At 48.8% G+C, this 21677-nt stretch overlaps 2 protein-coding genes across 2 annotated transcripts; one reads left to right on the plus strand and one right to left on the minus strand.

Annotated features, from left to right (window-relative positions):
• Nucleotides 1–4341: 4341 nt before the first annotated feature.
• PEX10 (peroxisomal biogenesis factor 10) lies at nt 4342–10338 on the plus strand. Its single transcript, XM_080921615.1, has 6 exons — nt 4342–4463; nt 4976–5056; nt 5817–6223; nt 7377–7552; nt 7631–7766; nt 8521–10338. Exons 1-6 carry the CDS (start codon nt 4358–4360, stop codon nt 8587–8589), a joined length of 975 nt encoding a protein of 324 aa, XP_080777741.1. The 5' UTR covers nt 4342–4357; the 3' UTR covers nt 8590–10338.
• Nucleotides 10339–10662: 324 nt separating this feature from the next.
• On the minus strand, nt 10663–21669 carry RER1 (retention in endoplasmic reticulum sorting receptor 1). Its single transcript, XM_080921642.1, has 7 exons — nt 21529–21669; nt 18264–18351; nt 16791–16895; nt 14671–14770; nt 13293–13371; nt 11875–12010; nt 10663–11312 (listed from the first exon to the last, which is right to left on the minus strand). The coding sequence occupies exons 2-7, from the start codon at nt 18342–18344 to the stop codon at nt 11223–11225; spliced, it is 591 nt and encodes a 196-aa protein (XP_080777768.1). The 5' UTR covers nt 18345–18351; nt 21529–21669; the 3' UTR covers nt 10663–11222.
• Nucleotides 21670–21677: the final 8 nt, after the last annotated feature.

Here is a 21677-nt window from a genome sequence, read left to right on the forward strand (position 1 = left end):
ATCCATGCACCCGCCATCTCCCAGCAGACCCTGAGCCAGAAGGGGACCCATGCTTATCCTCCTAGATGGTATATGACAATACTACAATGCCCCCATCCTCCTGCCTGACAGGTGATAGAGGTGAGGCTTAGGAAACATGATGACAGAAGCTACACCTGAAGTGCAGGTGCCTGGCCTATCCCTTCCCCTCCATGCCTCCTGTTCTGAACTCTACTCTCTAGATTAGGAGGCTGCTGGTAAGGGGAATGGAGTTTCATGATAGTCTCTAGCCCCCAGACCCCCAACAGCTAGCTACGCTGTCCCTAGCTCTGTCCAGGAAAAACCCAAGAGGCCCTGACCTTCCCAGCCCATTCTGCTCCCAGCCTAGATTTCCTCAGGCCTCACTAGCCAGAACTCACTCTTTCTGGTAGTTTATATCCTATAGTGTCTTAGAATGCCCAGCCCTCCTGGTCTCCATCCTACAGGTCAGGGCTAGAGAGCCAGCCTGTCTCAGCCGTTACAACTTGTCCACCAACCTTACGCTACACGTGCCCGTGTCCTTGAGGACAGAGGCCCCTTCCTCTGGAAAGCCTTTCCAGATCTGTACTTCCTGGGAACCACTGTGTCAGCCTGTCATTATCCAGCACAGTTCAGGATGATGACCATGGTGTGATGACCATGGTGTGATGACCGTGGTGTTCTGCCAGTAAGGTCTTGCTGCCCAATGCTAGACCACCCGTTCCACAGCAGACCAAACAAACCTGGATTCTATGCCGACCTCTAACCTGAGCTAACGCCACCAGGACAGAGCTCCTTCTTTCTCAGCCCCAGGGCTCTGTTTCAGTCCCAGCTCCAAGTTCTGAGAATGGAGAAAGGCCCAGACCTGACATGGCTCAGCACTGGGAATCTTTTTTTTTTTTTTTTTTTTTTTTTCCTCCAGGGCCAACACAGAAACACAACACCTCCTACTCTGGGTCCTGGCTGAGGGCAGTATCCCATCCACCTCCCTGTAGCCCCAGAACAGCTCAGGGTTCCTTCTTAGGGTACACAGCCTCCAAGAAGGGCTTAGCTTTCCTGCCCCAGTTCTACCCTCATGAGCAAGCCTACTGGGGAAGAGGAGGAGGCTCCCAGAGATCTCTGCTTGCCAGACAGAGCCTCGAAGGCTTGGTTCTGGGGCCTCACACTCCCTCCCAGTACCCCCACCCTTTCTTGGTGCCCACAGTACCTCCAGGGCTCCAATCTGCAGCAACCGGAGCAGCTGGCTGTGGGGTGCTCTGAGCTTCCAGCCTGCCTGCCCTGGGTGGAGGAACCTGTTTTCCAGGTTTGTGGCTCTGGTAGAGGGGCCTCCTGCCTAGGGCAGGCCCCACCCTAACAGTCATGTCCCTGTGAGTTACTCCTGAGCCGGTTGTTGCCCAGTCTCTCTATCCCTCTGTAGTTAAAAGGGTGCAGTAGAAAACCTAAGGAAGCCTAGCACTTAGCCCTGCTCCATGCCCCCAGGTGGCGAGGCAGGCCTCCCAGAACCTAGTCCTGCAGAGAAAACATTGACTGGTTCCTCCTCTGGTTCCTAGGAGACCAGACAGCAGGTGAGGGTGGTGGTTTGTGTGTATGTGTGTGGTCTGTGGGATCACTGGTAACCACTCTTGCTTCAAGGCAGGTGTGTGGACCCCACTGTACAAACCCAGGGCCAGCTTGGGTAGAGAAATGGATTCCTCTTGTTTGGCAGCTGAGCACCAGCCCCATCCCAGGTGTGATGTGTACAACAACCACCAGCATGGTAAAGCCCTATTAGGGGCAGAGGGAAGATGTGCAAGGAATGAAAGACACACAGGTAACAGAGAGCCTGTGTGTGTGTGTGTGTGTGTGTGTGTGTGCTTTCCTTTATCAGCTAAGGGGTACTGGAAGATTTAACTGGGGGTGGGGGTTGGAAGGCCACAGAGCAGATCTAACGGAACCACCTGCTGGGCATCACCTCCCAGTTCCCAGGCTTCCCCCAAGTCCTGGCTTACTCTGTCCCTACCAACAGAACTATATTAAAAATTCCCAGATAGGGCTGGCTATAGAGCTTAGTGGATAAGATGCTTGTTGCGCCAGTATGAAGAGCAGAGTTCGGATCCCTAGGGCCCACATAAACATCTGGTGGATGAGGTGGCCCACCTGAAATTTCAACCTTGAAGGTGGAGAATCCCAGAGTAAGTTAGCTAAAAGGACTAGCCAGGATGATACCAGGTATCATCCTTGGGTCTCCACATGCACACTCGAGTGCACATACACACACACACACACACACACACACACACAGACATGCATGCACACATTTGCACACACACAAGCACACACACATACATGTACACACACATACTCACAAGCATACACACAGATGTGCACACACACACTCAAACACATCGACACACAAACACACTCACATGCACACACAAGCATATATACACACACACCACATACACATATGCCCATACATGTACAAACATGCGTATACACCTATGCATACAATACACATGCACACAATAAATATAATTTGATTTAATAAAATTAGAAAACAGAGTTAGCCAGAGCTAGCGTTCCTGGCAGAGGACATCAGACAGGACAACAAAACTCCCAGCGTGTGTGGCTCTAGAAGCAGTTGTAAGCGGTTGTTGAGGGACAAAGCTGTAAGAGCTGCCTCTAGGGTGGCTGACCTTTGCTCCAGCTGCTGTGCCAGAGACACAGAGCTCCCTCCTGTCCCAGACCCATTGCCAACCTGCATCTCTATGTGGCTGGCACTGGCATAATGGAATGAACATCAGCTGGTTACCATTATTATTTCTGGTCTACAGACCAGAAACCTGAGGCCCACCACATGAAGGAAGTGCAGGCCAAACCTTGTTCCTCACAGTGCTAATGAGGACCCCAAGGGAGGCAGTCGCTCCAGTTCAGCGTCCCCAGGGATCTTCACTACAACTGACGAGAGGGAAATATAGGTGTCTCACAGACAGGGAGGTGGATATGGGAGAGTCAAGGCCAGGATTAGAACTGCCAACAGCTCTGACACACCTCTGGTGCCTTCCCTGAAACCCTCAGGAGCCTGGCCTTTCTGCCCCCCCCCCCCCCATTCCTGAAGCAGAGAGAAGAGTTTACAAGGAGAAAGTCACAAGGCTCAGGACCCTTGTGCTTCAGGCAAAGGGAGGTGGCAAGGGACATATGCCCCTTCTGCAAGCAAGAGCTCTCTCTCTACCACCACCTCAGAGTTCTGGAACCCCGAAACACCAAAGCAAAGGGGGAACTCGAAGCCATATGGTCATCCGGGAACCCAGAGAACTGATCTACAATGATGTCACGATTCATCTTGCCCTTCCACTTTCCTCACTGAAAGTCCTCTTGTTTCCCAGGATCTCTTTGCGTTAATAATCACTAGATGCCCACGCTAGTAGAAAAGATGGGCTGATGGCTCCTCCTGCTGGCCATCCTGGGTCTTGCCCCTTAGGAAGACTCAGAGGAATGTCTTAAATAGCCACAGCCCACAAAGGAGGAACTTGAGAGAGTCAAGGCACCGGTCAATAGTTAAGAAGAGGTGCCTAGGATTTAAGCCCATAGAGAGAGATACTTAGGCTGTATCTCTGGGAACAACAGATGCTTGACTAATTTTTCTGGTCTTGTTCTCCGTGACTGAGAGGAGAGAATCCAAAATTGCAGTCGAGGGGACACTTAGAGCAGGCTGTACCCCATGGTTATGCTAGAAGTGAGCTTCTGAGTTTGAAGAAAAAAGTCTTGTAGGGACACAAGCAGCCTTGGGCCTTCAAAGAATCTGCATTTCAAACTGTCATATTTGATTTGGCCAGAAGCTTGTGTCTCTGCATGAGCCGTGACTGCCTCCTGGCAGTGGTCAAAGGCACTATCTGGGGTTGCCCAGCCCAAGCTGAGGAAACCAAGGCATGGGCAGTGGGAGAAACTCCAAAAGGGAATTGGGGGCTTCAGTAGTCCATTGAGATCACGTGGCTATCTCAAAAGATCCACTCCTGCAGTCCAAGAGCATGTAGCTCCTGCCAGAAAACCGAACCCAAATCAGGCCAAAAACACATCTGCGAGGCTGAGTTCTCTCGGGGTCCTACCCACTAGGTAGGTACCCACCACGTACGTCCCGGTCAGTATCTGCCACTTCACTGTGCGGCTCTACCCTCCAAGCACAGACCACACCCCTTCCCGCGTAACCCCGCCCCCTCCGGCGTGGCCCTGCCCCAATCCCCGCCTCCACGGACGCTACGCCTAGGCTCCGCCCTCGCCCGCGTGGAGTTCACAGCCTGCGCCCCACGACAGAGGCACGTCGAGCGTCACAGGCCCCGCCCACGAGGCGCGCAGGCGCGGTGCGAGCTCACCGGTTCAGGCCATGGCGCAGGCGGGTCCCCCTGAAGTGATCCGGGCAGCGCAAAAGGACGAGTACTACCTGGGAGGCCTACGGAGTGCGGCGGGTGGAGCGCTGCACAGCCTAGCGGGTGAGCGTTCTGGGCACACAGACCGGCGGCAGCTCTAAAGCTCGTTAGGAAAGCGGGGATCAAAGCAGACGTACACACTGCTGAACACATTGCAGGTCTCTGCCTGGCGGTGCCGGCTTTTAAAGTGTTTCTCAAGCATTTGCCCATTTACTCCTCCAACGCTCCTACAGGTTGGACCTAACATATTACTCCCATAGACAGACACGTGGATCTCACAGGCTGGAATTTAGGATTTCAGAGAGCCGAGATTTGATACTAAACAGGTCGCCTCTGGCTTATGTTCCTAGCACTACCTAGACTTTCCTGGGGCCCCATGGCTCAACAGTTATAGTTGAGGGGTTCTTAGGAGGTGGTCTTCGACTCGGAGTCATTCAGGTCAACTAGGGCAGCAGAGGTGATGAGGGTCGCCCCAGAAGGGACTTGATGTGGACTTTACCTGCCCCCTGGGAGTTGGGGGAGTGATCTTAAGCGAGCCACTTCACCTCTCAGAGCTAATGCTTTTCTCCTCTCAGGTGCAAAGAAATGGCTGGAATGGAGGAAAGAGATCGAGTTGCTTTCAGACATAGCCTACTTTGGCCTCACCACAATTGCAGGTAACCATGCTTGGCAGGTCCTTGGCACTGAAGGGCCCACAACCCACCCAGGTCTGAAGGGGATGGGGAAGGCTGCCAGGCAAATTGAGCAGCTCCTGGAAATCACCTCCATTAGTCTCAGGGAAGGAAGACAATGGTTAAACTGGGTACTGCCCCAAATTCTGAAGAGGCCTCTCAGCAGAATGGGCCTTTCCTTTTTATGGGGTGTGAGGTATTGCAAGATGCAAAGCAAGAGGCTAACATGGGAGACAGTGGTTGTTGTGGCCTACGAGCAGGGTCATGGTGAGACTCGTGGAAAGAGCACAAGGTACACCACAGGTCTTCTATGGGGTGAACTACAAGAAGCTAGCTTCAAGCCGGGGGTAGGCTTGAGGGCTTTTTATCTGACTCCACGTGACAGTGTCAGGTAAGCAGCTATATGTATGCCTGACACTTAGGACTGAGCCAGATACAGAAGGGCCATCATCTGGAAGGTAGAAAGCCACAAGATTAGATCCCTTCACTTGGACAAAGGATGGGAGTTTGGCAGAGGAAGGACTGGGGAACAGTAAAGAACGAAGGGGAACAGGAACCAACAGGGGAAAAAAAGCCCTATTCCAGAGTGGCAGTCTGTGTGACATCCGTCACAGCAAGGCCACAGTGGGTTTAACAAGGACTTGTGCTGGCCTTGGCTAGATCTCAGGGTGACCGGTGAGGCTGGGGGGACACAATGGTCTAGAAGCCTGTCCCTGGACCTTCATCACTGTGCATTAATCCTCAGGCTACCAGACACTTGGAGAGGAGTACGTTGGGATCATCCAAGTGGACCCATCCCAGCAGCGTGTGCCCTCCCGGCTCCGCCGTGGGGTGCTGGTTGCACTACATGCTGTCTTGCCCTACCTGCTAGACAAGGCACTGCTGCCTCTGGAGCAGGAACTGCAAACTGATGGTGATGGTACCCGGGCTTCACAGGGCAGTCTGCTACCTGGAGGACGCGTTCGGTCAGGGGCACGGCGCTGGGTGCGTCACTACGCAGCCACCCTGACGGAACAACAGAGGAGGGCCCTCCAGCGGGCAGTCTTTATCCTGAGACAGGGCTTCGCCTACCTCCATCGGCTCCATGTGGCTTGGTTCTATATTCATGGTATCTTCTACCACCTGGCCAAGAGACTAGCAGGAATCACTTATGTAAGTACAGTGCCAAGGGGAATGGTGTGCAGGCTGTGATCCTCTGAGCAGCGCATTGTGGGACCCATGTGACACATCACAGACAAGTGTTCTGCTTCCAAGTTGCAAGAGCAGGGTTTGTTCGGTTGTATTTTCCTAAGAGGCTCAGGGAAGTCCAGTTTCCACAAACTAAAGATGGACAGCAGACTCGGGCACCTGACTGAGTGAACTTAGGGCCTGTGGCTGTCTCCATCCCACTGTCTGGGGAGAACTAGTTCCAGAGGGCCTCAGTGCAGGTTCTAGGCCAGAGTTCTAGGCTGCTGGCAGCCCTAACAGAAAGACAAGATCTTAGGGTTTGGTCTTACAGTGAGCACATCACCTCACCACAGTGCTGGCCACTTAAATCTGTACTGACCTTGTTGTTGCCTCTGGCAGTCCCCTTCCTCCTCAACCCTAGCTTCCTACAGTGCCCTTGTATCCTGTCACACCAAAGACCTCGCCTTGGTATCACCTCTATACCTGCCACCTCTCCCTCCAGCCAGCCTGCCCCTCCCACACACCCTTATTATCGACAGAATCATAGTCTGGTCTCAGGCCTTAACTTCAGTCAGTACTGCCAGATAAAGCAAAACCAGCCCAAGCGGTCATTTAGTTTAGCAGATGTGCCTGCCTCCCTAATGGCTGCTGAACACTGGGCACTGGATTTGCTGTAGGGCCTGCTGTTTTCCTGTTTCAGCCCAAGGCTTGATGTAACCTGGTGATTCCCTGCCAGTGGGAAGTCAGGAAGTGGAGACAACATAGTTGTGTTGTGATGTACTTGGGAGTCACACCACTAGCTACAGAAGAGGCTTCTTTGAGAGCCGGAAAGCACAGGTTCCCTTGCCGTTCTCCACCCTACCCTTCCTTGGGCTTCTTCCCTTCCAATCAAGTAGTCACCAAACAGCTCTAGAATCCTCACTCATTTTCCTAGTCCATCTAGTCTCCTGGCTCAGTTTTTAATCTATGCTGCTAATACCTAAACGTCACCCTATAACTAGGGTTCTCCATTACTACTTAAACTACCACCCTGTTCGTTCTTGTTCTTGGGATAAGGCCTGGCCGAACATAAAACCTCCAGCAGACAAGAGGCCAGGTCCTAAGGGATCCGGATGGCCAAGATCACCTGTCTTCACAGCTCCGCACTCGCCGCCTGCCTGCAGAGGACCTGAGGGCTCGCACTAGCTACCGACTGCTGGGGCTTATCTCCCTGTTGCATCTGGCACTGTCCATGGGGCTACAGTTGTATAGCTTCAGGCAGAAGCAGCGAGCCAGGAAGGAGTGGAGGCTGCACCGCAATCTGTCCCACCGAAGGTTTGCAGGGGGCTTGAGGAACTTTGACATGCCCCGATTTTGTGAAAGGTGTATTCACCTGTGTACTTACCCCTATAGGAGCTCCCTTGAGGACAGAGCAGTGTGCAGAACCCCACTCTGCACCCTATGCTTGGAAGAACGAAGACACTCCACGGCCACACCTTGTGGCCATCTCTTCTGCTGGGAGTGTATCACCGAGTGGTGCAACACCAAGGTATACATGCTCCCGGGCCTGTGACCCAGGGAAGTTAAGCTGCCCCGACCACCCAAACCTAAGTTGGGAGTGGGGAGGTGGGCATCTTGTTCAAAGCTTTGTGAGATATGAACCACACTTGAGTTTGAAGATCCCAGCCTCCCTGTCTCAAGGCCTGAGGGCAGGTGGATGGCACACTGGGTGCACATATCAGACCATCCTGCTTCACGGACGCAGCTGGGCCCTGGCATGTCTTGCCAGTGAGCTACTTTCACTGCCCTGGCCAGAGCCTAGGCTGCAAGCGAGAGTGAACTCTGTGTGGCTGTGCCCTGCTGTTAAGAGGCTGGGTGTCCTGGTTGGTAGTTCAGAAAACACAAGCACTTTCACTGCTAAGTCAGCAGTCTGTGGAGTGTGCCCCGTGTGCCCTGCTTTCTCGTAGATGGCAGAGAAAGGTTGATTCTCTTGAGGTGAAGCACTAGGATTTCCTAGAGTTAGAGCTAGTGCAGGTTCTATAAAGGGTGGGGTAGAGTAGCATACACAACCTGGCCTCTTACTGGTGGGGGTTGCTGGGAAGGTATGGCAGAGGCTAGCAAAGGGTAAAGCCCAGGAGAGGTCCTAGAGATCCGAGATTGGTAAGTATTGAGGGTGGGTGGGCACAGCTGTGCTGAGTCAGCACTATCCCTCAGCTGCACATGGACGCAGAGCAGGAAGTGCACTGGGGATCAGGGCCAACTGCAGCACACAGCCAGAGTGACATGCACACACTACCCCGCAGACAGAGTGTCCCCTATGCCGGGAGAAGTTTCCACCCCAGAAGCTGGTCTACCTGAGGCACTACCGCTGACAGTTCCAAGAAGTGGTTGGAAGGAAGCCCATGGAAGTCTCTCTTCAGAACTGTGGCTGCACAGAAACATAAAACCTCCACACTGATCTTTTGTCGCATAAGCTACTATAGTGACCTGAAATGAAGGGGGCAGGCACAAGTGGGGAAAACTCAATATGGGGATGGGAGTTTGCACGTAATTTATGGCTTCTTTAGTCTCTGGAGATAGTGGGCTCCCCCTCCCTTCCCAAGCCACACAGCTGAGAACTGCTTCAGAAGTTGAAGGTGTTTTCCTCAGGTCTATAAAGAAGAGGCCACCATTGGGCTGTGAGAGGCAGGACTCAGTTTAGGCTGGAAGTGAAGGAAGCATGGCAGTCAGAGCCCCTCCTAAGACACCCACTACATGCCTCACCCATGTTCCAACTCTTGAAAGTCAAAATCTGGGCTGGACAGATGGTTCAGAGGCTAAGAGTACTAAATGTTCTTGCCCTGAGTTCAATTCCCAGCAACCACATAGTGGCTTACAACTATTTACTGGATTCTGATGCCCTTTCTGACATGTAGGCAGAACACTATAATAATAAATAAACCTTAAAAAAATAGAGCACGAAGGTCTTCATGTCCCTGAGTTGCCAACTTTTACAACTGTGTAAGTCACACACGCCACTGCATATGTACAGAGATCAGAGAACAGCTTGCAGGAATCAGTTCTTGTATCCAGTATTTCAGGGATCAAATTCCAGTTGGGTTGGGCAGCAAGCGAGCAACTCTACTTGTTGAACATCTCGCAGACCCAGCAGAGTAGGTTTAAGTGAGTTTTCTCCTATAAACCAATTTCCATGCATCCTCAGATAGCTGTTCTCAGAGGAAGTTAAATGAGCCATGTCTACTTAAAGGCCAGATAAACAAGTGACCTGCCTACCCAATGTCACTGCCAAATCCAGCTCCCTCCTGTCTTGTCCCTAGCTTGTTTCTTGCCTCCATTTGACATTTCCAAGCTTTTAAAATTAAGTCAGGGACACCCTGACATATCTTTAAGAGACTAATTCCATAGAGAAGGTACACTAAGAACTAGCTCTAGCTGGGTGGTGGTGACACACACCTTTGGTCTCAAGCACATAAGAGATCTAGATCTATACTTGATAAAACAGTGTGAAAACAACTTGGTAGAACCTTTGGTCTACAAGCAGTGAGTAGGGCTTGAAGCCCAGCCACCATGTTTGATGTTACCATGCTCCTTGTGAAGGTCCCCTTACCGAGAGCAGGACACATTCCTCTAGGTGGGGCAGGGGACCAGGACTGACAAAAGGTAGCTTCAGGGAGCCTATGGGAAGACAGTCTGTGGGAACTAGGAACACAGCTACAGAAAATCTGGAGTAACCCCAACTGGGACTTCATACTGCTCTGGCCAGGCAGACACAACTTTCTTTCTAGCACACTGGAGTCTAGTCAGAAATAAAACTGTGGGAAATGTAAACAAAAACATCCAGGGTTTGAGCCCCAAGTGCTCACATGATTAGAAAACAAACTTACTTAGAACATTAGAAAAGGACAGGTTAGGTGTACAAAATGTGACATCTAAAAGGAACACCAGTGTCCACAAGGGAAATCCAGGCTTGTGACTTACTCAGTATCTAACACCACAGGATGGATGAGAAACAGAGACCTCTGAGTGGGGTTCTGAATAGGTCACAGCCTGGAATTAAAGAACCTGCTCATACTTGACAGCCTCTGCCCTCCTGTAGCTGTGGTGTCTGCTGTCCTGGTGCTGACAGTGGTTCCCTTGCAAAGCTGTGCTTCAGGAGTGGCTTGTGGTGTAGATGGAGACACAAGCAAGGGACACTTTTTTAAGTAAAGTTGGGATTTAAAAGTCACTTAGTAAATGTTTAAAGAGTATTATTTTTATCACATCAAAAAGTTTGACACGTGGTAGGTTCTGTTTTCCCCATAGAAAGTACAAGGCCATGCGATAAACCCCAGACTTGGTGTGCTCTGGCCTTCTGCTTCCTTAAAGAGGTTGCTGCATGAGAACAAGTTTAAATTCATCAAAAGCAAAATATGTTATGTATCAAAGGAAGTGCCAAAATAGTCTCAAACAATTAAAATATAATATATATTTATAATTCCAGGCCCTCAAAAGCAATCATGGTAGTTAAGAACAGAGTTTTGAGTCATTATGATAGAGGCCGATTGGAGAAGCATCTCTAGTGAGATGAGATTCAGACACTGGCATGGGAACCCCACGGCTCTGTGAAATCACCCTCAACGGCACATTCTTTTCCACAGCAGGAAGCAGGCTGGCTTGTCCCTCTGGCACAAAGGAGTGGCCTCAGCGGGGTCAGGAAGGCAGCTCTCTGGGGCTACACTCCCATCCTCCCTTCCGCTCTCTCGTGGGCTGCCACCCGCCTGGCCTCCCAAGCCTATGGTTCGCTAAATCTGTCCATTTCAAACACATGAACATCACTGAAAAAGAAATCAATGCAATTTGGTTTAAATGCCAGTTTCTTCAAGAACCTGATATTTCAGATACAAATCATTGAGGCTCCTCTTAAAAAGAAAATTCAACTTCCTCATAATCAACTACTTTATGTGAAGAAAAAGGCATTGTTACAATGGCTCAAAACCGTTCTTGAGTCCGTGTGACAGTCCAGCTTCTAACTAGCAAATGTCTTGCCCACGTCCTCCTTCCCTTTGTATCTCCTCTTCCCGTGTGTGAATGGTATGTACCGGTATTTAATCATGTGCTGGGAAAACAAACACACAAACAAACTTGAGTTACTTCAAAACATTTTCCTGCTTTACCCTTTTCCCTAGGCCTGAATAGCCAAAGGTACCCCTCAATTGTTTCAGTCTAGTGCAATTGAAATCAAGAAGCCAACAGTGTGGTTCATACATTCTAACCCACCAGAGGCCTGTCTGAAATCCCAACATTTGGAAAGCATTTCATGAGCCTCTGTGAACAAAGAGCTGGGCAGAGTACAGCTACACCACCAATGTGATGATGTGCCCTAGCAGGGCTACCACAGGGCCTCAAGCTATTTATTAGCTTAAAGGAGCCACTGAGGCACTGTAGGCCTAAGCCAGCCTAGCCCTACCCAGGGCTTTCCTACTCAGCTTCCAGCAACCTTCAAGGAAGGCTCTGTTCTCACAGAAGGTTTGTAGTCTGGGACTCTCGGCCAGAAGCCGAGTACATGTCGGTCATCACACACAGAAGGCAATGCCAACACTAAATGCAAGCCTTTTCCAAGGATTCTGCAGCCGTGGGCTGGTCACTGTCACCTTGCGCAGCAGCACTGTTATCTTTACCTTTATTTGCCTCTTCATTGTGATACAGAAAAGCATGATGAAGTACATCACCAGGATCGGCCAGAACACCGGAACGTTAAAAGCCTCGAAGAAGGTACATATCATAGCCACAAGAATGCCTTTTGTAGCTGCATGCCTTAAAGCAAAGGGAGAAGTCAGTGTGGTCTGTGAGCTGCACCAGGCAACTGTCAAACCCCTCTGGCCTTTACAGCCACTAGAGATGCTACATCAGAGTAGTGCAGTGTGAAGTCAGTCTGGGTTCTACACTGAACCACAACCAAGTCCTCTAAGTCTTTTGAAAACGAATTCTTCTTAAGCTTCCACAAAGTATAAAACACCCCCAGCTAAAGCCAAGTGCACCTCATGTTTGCTCCCTAGAACTGCCATCTTGAGCAGCAGCCTAGGCCCTGAGCTGACTGAAGCCTGAGTAGGTGCTGTGCTACTGAAACCCGCACACATTCTTCTTTCCTACAGAACAAAGTCCAGGGTTCTTAAGGGCTTCTACCCACCTTCTGCTTCCTCTTGAAGATCATATACACACTTAACAATTCGTGTCCCACAAACAGCACCAGAGCTGCCGAGTTAAAACACTCACAGAACCCAGTTTGCTCATTCAATTTATTGAGCCAATAGACTCTGGCTCCTTTGGGCTCCAGGGGACATTTGGTCCAAAAGACAGGCCAGGAGGACACAGCTTTGACCTTTTGGCAGAAGGTCCTCGGAGGAGCTACACTGCACTACGTCTACCTGTGTCCTCACCACTCTCCCCAGTCTCTACACTTCCAGGATGTCTGCTCTATGAGGTGCAGGGTGGCCGTGAACCAAAGCAGTGCCCAAAGGACACACAGGGCCTAGGAAACAGCTGTTAGAGCCCTTCATCCTAGAGCCAGCCTATTAACTCTAGACTACTGTGCCAACCCAAGCAGAGCACTATGAAGTGGTGGTCTCCCTTGGAAAGCCCTGTGTCACACCCCCATGCCTGTCCAGCCCAGCTGTGACCTTTTACATTAATGCACACCACAAGCAAACAAAGCACAACAAAATTCCCATTTTGTTAAGAAACCAGTAACTAGGACACAAACTGGTCTGCATCTTCCACAAAAGCCTTAAAGACATAACAACAGGACTGGTAGGGAGAAAGGACTTCTACTGTGTAGACAAGAGGGCGAGCAGTGGGCAAATAATGCTGCACTTCCTTCAGAATATCTCAAGCAGGATGTCTACTGCTCAAACAGAAAAGCAGTCAATGTCTGTGGTGGACATGCCAAGCACTTGACCTGACCATTACATGACCATTACCTAGTGCATGTGTACCAAAATAGCACCACATTCCCCACATGTGGACAATTACGTTTGCAAAAGTAAGACATATATAGATTTATATAGTTTACTGTTTGATAGGAAAAAAACTAACTCACCAAAATTTGAATTCTGGAAGCCTTCGAATGAAGGGGCGAAACTCCTCGTTTTGTTTGGTTGGTAACGAAGGACCATCATCTGAAAGGTAGAACATCAGCTAGAGATGAAACATCTGCCTCTTACCTTTGGATTTCTGCCCCTCTTACAAGCCTTCCCTCAATGCTTCTGAACTAGTATGCCTCACACATGGCAACAGATTTCATCCAACTAAAGTATGGGGTCCACAGTCAACTGATAGAGTATAACTTACAAAGTAATTTGTCGCTTTAGAAAACTCAAGTGAGACCTTTTTTCCCTTTTTTTAAAAGATTGTTTAAAAGTGTATGTGAGTGCTCTAACTGTATGTACACCTTCGGTCAGAAGAGAGCATCAGATCTCATTACAGATGGTTGTGAGCTACCATTTGGTTGCTGGGAATTGAACCCAGGACCTCAGAAAGATCAGTGCTCTTACCCACTAAGCCATCTCTCTAGGCCTGAGATTTAAAAAAAAAAAAAAAAAAAGACTTATGCACTTTTGAAAGGCATTAACAAAAAATGTCGGTGCTGGGGAGATGGCTCAGCAGTTAAGAGCACTTGCTATTCTCCCAGCACCTAGACAGCAGCTCACAACTGTCTGTAGTACCTGTTCCAGGGGATCCAATACCTTCATTAAGACACAGGTGCAGTCAAAACCCTTATGTACATAAAGTAATAATAAAAAATGTCAATTTCACAGATTTTTTCACTTGTTGTTATACAGTTATGTAAATAAGGACAGACTAATGCTCACCTAAATCAGGTAATGGAGAATGTAGGCCACACAGTGGTACATGCTATACACCCAGCACTGAGAGGCAGAAGCAGGGTAAGTTTATGGCCAGTATGGAATACACAGAAATCCATTATCACAATAAAATATAAAGTGCCAAGGAAATGCCTCAGTAGATCAAGACACCTGCTGCCAAGCCAGACGATCTGAGTTTAATCCCTGGAACCTACATGGCAGTAGAGACCCAAGACAGGAGGATCTCTGAGTCTGAAGTGAGCCTAGTTTCCAGAGAGAGTTCCAGCTACACAGAGAAACCCTGTGTCAACAACAACAACAAAAGCCCACACCCAAGAACACTTCAACTCAGAAACCAGGGCACACCCAACATTTCAACCTACTCCAACCCTGGCAACCAGGGTCCGGGTCTGAGCTGTGTCTCTGCTATTTACCACTCCTGTATTTTTCTGGTCACATGAGTGCACCTAACAGAGAGTTCTGAAGCAGGAAGCAGAGTTGGGCCCTGCGTCCTGCTCACTCTTTCATGTGACTCTGGATGCTCAAAGTGAAGATAAAGGACCCTTTCCACTGCAGAGGCAGTCACAGAGCACCCCACCGGCCCTGCTGTACCTGAGTCTTCCATCAAGGAAGGGTCCACTTTGGGAGAAAGGAACGCTATGAAAAGGTTCAGGTGGTAAATTCCCAAGGCGTAGGTCACAATGTACCAACCCTGAAAAAGAAGGAAAGGCATCACCAATAGCAGCCCAGCCAGCTGGAACCAGTTCACTGAGTCCATACCCATGAAGCTCTGTTGCACCATAAACAGGGTTTCTTCAAGGTGAGGTGATAGGCTATGACTGTTCCACAGTAACCATTTACCTCAACTTACCTAGGGCCCAGACAACAAACATCTTTAAGGGTCTAGTCAAATGTGCATGACAGTCAGCCATTGTCCCGACCAGGACTGTCTGCAGCATAAAAGAAAGCTCTCCTCAGCAGAAACACTGCCCTGCCCATAGGGCTAATGTGGGATGGATGTCTGAGTAACATTCAAGTGTATTCCTGGCCTCAAAACTTGCTGTGAGCAAACATGCTCCCCCGAAGTCTACAACTCAACCATTACTGCACACATGACGGCTAACAGTCCTCTGTAGAGCTCGCAGCATTAGAAACACTTCACTTGAATAGTAACGTCACATGAGAGATCTAGACCCAGAACCAGGAAAATAAAAAAGAAAAGAGTTTTCTGTCTTTTTTTTTTTCTTCTTTGTTTTGTTTTTGAGACAGGATCTCTCTGTGTAGCCCTGACAGTCCTGGAACTCACTTAGCCTTGAACTCAGAGATCTACCTGCCTCCATCTCTGCCTTCACAGTGCTGAGATTAAAGGCACACGCCACAACCATACCCTACCTCTTCTCATCCCATCTCACCCCTGGCAAAATCTGAAGTTTTCAAACCCAGCTTTCCAGAGAAGACAATGAACTGGGAATCCCTGCAGTCCTTACGTTAACACATTAAAGGATCAAGTTTACCCAGTTCATTTCCAGACTTATACTCCTTTAAAGGCCTGTGTTTTTTCCTATAAAGAAAACCTTTCTGCCTAAAAACTTTTCAAGTCAGATTATTAGAAACTAGATATAAAAGTCAATTTTATGAAAAAAAAAAAGTCAATTTTATGCACATATGCTATCATGTTGCAAAGCCAAGCCTTGAGGAATGCCAGGTCTGATTCAGGAGAGTACAACCAACTGTGTGCTCTGCTCCACCCCCACCCCAAGGCTGCCAGTCCAGTCTTTCCACTATAGTGAATCGACCAAGTTTCAATGAACTCAACACTAATTCCAGACATGCAGTACTGATCAAGTCCTAGCACAGAGGTTAAAAAGTAGCCTACCACCATCATGCTAAGCCAGCACTGAGTCTACTCCTAAGAATAAATTTGTAAGTGAAAACAATCAAGGACAAGTGTCTACATTTACTTAAGAATTTCACAGTAGTGAATGCATCAATAAATCCAGTAAATCAATGTGTTGTCTCATGTCTTAATGTCCTAAAACTGGATGGATGGATGGATGGATGGATGGATGGATGGATGATACGAACTTTAAATTAAGGAATACCTTTCATGGATGCAGAGGAGAAAATGTACTAGCGAATCTTTAAGCTGCCTTCCTCTGGACTAACAGACACTGAAAAGCCTCCAACCCAGGTGTGCAAGGAATTCTTGGAAACCAAGTGTCTAATTAGGGAGCAACAAGCTCCAAACAAAAGCCTGAGTAGAAACCACCTGTCCAAAGCACCCACAGACAGTCTAGGGACCTGCAGAACTGCCTTAAGTCACCTGTCTTGTACCCTCTTAAACGTTTTGTCCTCATTCCCCTCTTTAGCCACACAAAAGTCACTTAGACCCAGGAGAGTGCAAAAGGCACTGGTGCACCTTCAGTCTGTGACTCCATTCAAGAATGAGGAGGTCAGCTTGTGCCCCCAGACACACAAGGTCTGAGAGATACCACAGGGTCTGTTATTCAGAAGACTAGCCTGGGCACACCGGGAACTCTAGGTAAGGGACATAATAAAGTCAGGACAAACTGTTACCAATCCTCTTTAAAACAGGTAGTCACACTAAAACTTCTCTTACATTTGGTACTAACCTGTAAGTAAGTATTACAGTCCTCTAAGATACATACAATCAACATCCCAGCCAACAGCACATTTAGACAATGTGAAGACAGCTAAGACCACACACTTACTTGTAACAGGTAAACTCTAATCATGTAGACAAAACTCAGGCCCAGGGTCACGACCCACCGGACGGCTGTGTAAGGGGTAGACTTGTCCAGCCAGGACTGATAAATCTGTAAGGCAGAGTAAAAGACATACATCAGCCCACAACACCCAAGTACTTACTACAAAGTGCACTTTCAGAAATAGCTGGGCTTCAATTTTAAAGAGATACTTAAAACAGCAAAGAGGTTATTAAAAAAATAAAATAATCAGGCATAAAAGACTATGTGCTACAGCATTAACCAGAAACATCATTATAGGGAAGATCGACTTCACCCAAAGGGAAGACACAGGCTACAGAGGAACAAGTCCACACCTTAACATGCTGTAACACACATACTATAACCCATACTGAACATGCATACTCTAACACACACTGTGACACACACATATTGTGACATACAAACTATGACACATATACTGTAGTCCATGCTGTAACTGTGACACAATACTATGACCCACATACTGTAACCCATACTGTAACACAGTCACATACATACTGTAACCCATGCTGTAACACACATGGGTCAAATCCTACCCAAAACCTACTTTCCCATGGGGTCTCTGAGCCATGGCTCTTCAGACTCCAGGACCCTGAACTTGCCCAGCAGCCCCACGCTGACCTTGCCTGCCTTCACTGCTAAGTGGCTGGTCACAGCTTGACTGTGGCAGCCAAAGCGTGCATTTACACATACCAAAGCAGCTACAGTCATAACTATGAAAACTCTTGGTTTTTCTATAAACATGCATTTCATGTACACATAGATGTTTTACATCTTAATTCTAAAATGTAATGTTTTGATTTCAAGTATTTTTAAACATTCATAATTATGTAAAGTATACCTACACACCAAGCAACTTCAATAATTATCAACAGATTGCCATGTGATATTTTTAAAAGAGTGGTAAGTTTTTAACTGAACCACAATATCAGTTCACTGAATCAGACAGTGAGTGAGTGAGACAGCCTCAAACACTGCCATACATTGGGACCTACATTTACCTGGGCCAGCATGAAAGGCTCACAATCTCAGGGAGCAACACCCAACAGACACGTGAGGGCAAAGGAGAGCTGAGGTTTGCCAGAATGCAGGTGGCAGGTTGGGGAAAAGGGGTGGAAAGGGAAGATCAAGGACCACTGTTGTCTATACCACTGAGATATAAGGATTCCAGTATTTTTAAAGGGGGAGGAGCAGCAGCAGCACAGATACAGGAACAAGTTCCACACTGCAGACCCACCTCTACCTGACTTGTCTCTGGAGCATGTGTACAGGTTCATGGCAAAGAAATGAGCCAAACCCTGGAAGCAAACACTTCTGCCCAGAGCAAGCTGCAGGTGAGCTTCTCTTTGTCAAACAGCAAACTCATCCTCCAGGAGGACCTGTGAGGACTCACAGCTTCCCTCTCAATTATTTCTAATGATCTACAAGTCTACTCACCTGTCCAAGCCGTGAGAAAAACCTGTACACCACGGAGGGCTTCCCATGGACAGAGTCTCCGACACTGTCCCCTTCAGACATTCTGTAACTGAGAGAAAACAAAAACATTCAAGGACATCAAAGTGTTCCTCTCTAGTGACCACCAGTCTGTCAAGAACTTTTTAAGACTTGATATTTCATCCAAAACATTTCTTTGAGTTCCCACCAAGCACCCAGTCTTCTCCATGTTCTGCCCTCATCTATTCCCCCAGGGCCAGGTCCTCTCCCCAACAACAGGACTAGCAGATAGCCCATCTATCTGTGTCCCCATTTCTTATCTGACAACTGAAGGCAACCCTATCTGCCCCTGACCATTTCAGATGCTGCTGGGATCCCAGGTAGAATTCTCTGTAAAACCCAGCCAGCCAAGAAAACCGTCATTACCCTGGATTTCACAGAAGACAGACTTCCAGCAGCCCTAGGCCTGGCAGCAGCTCAAGACCAGCTTGATATCCAGCTCTTCAGTATAGACTCGGGGAAACTACTAAGTGATGGGGGCCTCTGTCATCAGTCCTACTTGAAAAGCAGGAAGGGAAAATCTTCTGGTCCTGGTCCTCTCAAATATATGAGTAGCACCTGTCCCAGGTCCCTCTGCTACCCACAGGGTGAAGAAAAACAAACTGTAGTTCAATATGACTTAAATCTACCTGTACTGAGCAGCTGAAAGGCCTTCAACACCCTCTCTAGCTACAGTCAGCCTCAGGTTCACCATGTGCAAAATGATGCTCTTCTAAAGACTAGACATACAAGCAGACTTCAGTCTGCAGCAAGGCCTGAGCTTGGTCTCAATACTCCAAAGTAGATAAGAAACTAGACTCAAAAATTTTTCAAGTCCAACACTTCCAGCCTACCCTGTATCAACCCTGGGGAAGTCCTTTGGAACTAGGTGTCAGTGGCCACATAATGTGACTTGGATAGCAAACAAGTAATGTGATAGCCTTCTCAGCAGCCCCACAGACCACAGTCTCAAATCTGCAGTAAGAGTTGTGGGTGTGCTGCCCCTTCCTGGATCCACTGAATACTGCACTCAGAGCTGCCCAAGAGACTGAGAACACCCTTTGGTCTCCGGTGTGTGCATAAACTAAATAGACACAATTTAACTAAGAACCTAGTTGTGGCTCTCCCTTTCTGGGGGATTACACATTTAAATAGAGGCCACATTAGAATGTACTACCTAGAATGGCCATTCCACTTACACCAAAGCCCAGCTTATAGAAAGCTGTATTAGTCACATTCTTTACCTTACAGTAGATGAAAATGTTCCCTTATTTTACAGTGTTTACCACTAAAACACTTTTGCTTAAATTGAGACAAGAGTAATATTAAAAAGAAAATGAGGCCTGGTGCAAACCTTTAATCCCAGTTTAGGAGGCAGAGACAAGTGAGTTGAGGTCAGCCCAGTCTATACAGTGAGTTCCAGACCAGCCTATCCTCAGTGTGGCCATTTTAAAGGAAAAAGTCAAAGTTACTCCTTTAAAGCATGCGCTCTAAGCTGAGCTAACTGCTTAAAACTCTGGTTCAGATGATGCATAGAAAGCCTGCCAAAAACACAGTCAAGTTCTGATTATCAAACACTGCTTTGCATCTTGATTAAACTCACTGCCAATAACAGCCTGAGAGGCAGCACAGAGAGGCTGAGACTGTGAACTTTGGAGTCCCACTGCCTGCTTCAAATCCCAGCACTGCACTTTCTATCCTACCGTCTGGGACTGATGCTGAAGAATGCCTTGGGCTTGGACCTGGAAAATGGGATGAGCACCTCACTGCCTTCCTCATTGGCAGTCTGTGGTGGAGCAAGTGCCAGCCCTCGACGTTTCAGACTTGTTCCTGGATTAAGGCAGCCCTTACACCAGCTGTTCAAGCTGCAGTTCTCTTCTCTCCACTCAGACTAAAGGTCAGAGGCCCTCAATGTCCACAATGACCACCGTTTCCACGTCACATCACTATTTCTACTTCCTGTAACAACCATTTTCTAATCTCTCAATTCCTTCTCACCAGAATGCACACTCCTCCTCAAGGAACCTTGTCTGGTTTTAGGTTGGGCCTCATAACCTACGGTGCTTATCACATACCTACTGAAACTGCTCTATGTTCTGTGACAAAAAAAAAAGATAAGAACCATTGTAAGGGGGACAAGTACCACATGCAGAACATTCTCCCAGGTCCTGTCCTGGAGCGCATCATGTGGCTAGTTTCTGCAATCCTAAATTAGGAATAAAGCAGAGAAGAGAAAGCTCTCTGCACAGCATCAGGAATAGCACCTGCATGCTTCAAGAGTTGTTCCCTTTCTGACAATCCTTCCCCTGTTCCTCTTAGTTCTTCCCTCTCTGGGCCCCTCCCACCTTTGGGAGTGAATGGTCATCTTGGATCTTCCCCAGCCCTTTCTTTACATTCCACCTCCACCGCAACCAGTTCCCCAACACAACCTGAATCTAAGGGACAGAGTATTGGTGTACTGATGCTCTTTTGAGCACTTAGGAAATTACACATATTGTGAGTCTTAAAATTTCACATTAAAAAAAAATTTCCAAGACAGTCTCTAGTCCTTTTTTTTTCCTCCCAGATAAAAGTTCCTCCACTGTAGACCAGGCTGGCCTGATACTCACAGCCTCTGCCTCACATAAAGGTGTGCACCGCACTACCTGGGTAGTATATATTACTAAGAATCAAGAAAGAAAAACCACTGGGGGCTCTCAATGTAAAGATAGGTAGCCCTCTTGCAATGGTACCCTGCTAAGACAATGTAGCCTTATCTGCACGACGCTGAAGGTAGAGCCTAGAGGGCTGGGGATTTGCCTTAATGTCACCATATAATCTAGGTCCATTTAACCAGCACCCCCTCCAATCCATTCAGTAACGTCTTCGCACTCAGGCTTAATTCCTACACGTGTGCCCCGAAACCGAATACGGTAGTGGGATAGCAAGAGAACAGCTAACACATGCCGCCCGGATCTGTGCGGGCAACAACAGGCCACCTTCTTCCAAACCCACGACCCGGGGGGCGGGGGGGAGGCAAACAGCGGCCGGGGCGGGCAGCGCTCAGCAGTCCCCTCGCGTACCCCTCTCGGAGATCGGCCGGCCCCTGGCAACCCCTCGTCAGTCTCAAAGGCGCTGCCCGGCCCCGCCCGCCTGCCTGCCCGCCCGCCCGCCCATGGCCTTGACAGTCCAGAGGAAGGCGGTGGTGTGCTGCCCGGCCAAGTCCGCGCTACCAGCCCACTCCCAGCACCTCGCAGCTCCGGTGCAGCCGAGCCGCGGTCTCCCTCACGGCTGCGGAAGGAGGATGGCGGGCAGGGCGGCCGCCAGAGCTCGGCTCCGGATCCGGGAAGCTGCACAGGCACTTCCGTTCCGTCCCGCGGCGCCGCCTCCAGCCGCCAA

The sequence above is a fragment of the Micromys minutus genome (genome assembly GCF_963924665.1).
Source record: "Micromys minutus genome assembly, chromosome: 9".
Taxonomy (NCBI): Eukaryota; Metazoa; Chordata; class Mammalia; order Rodentia; family Muridae; genus Micromys; species Micromys minutus.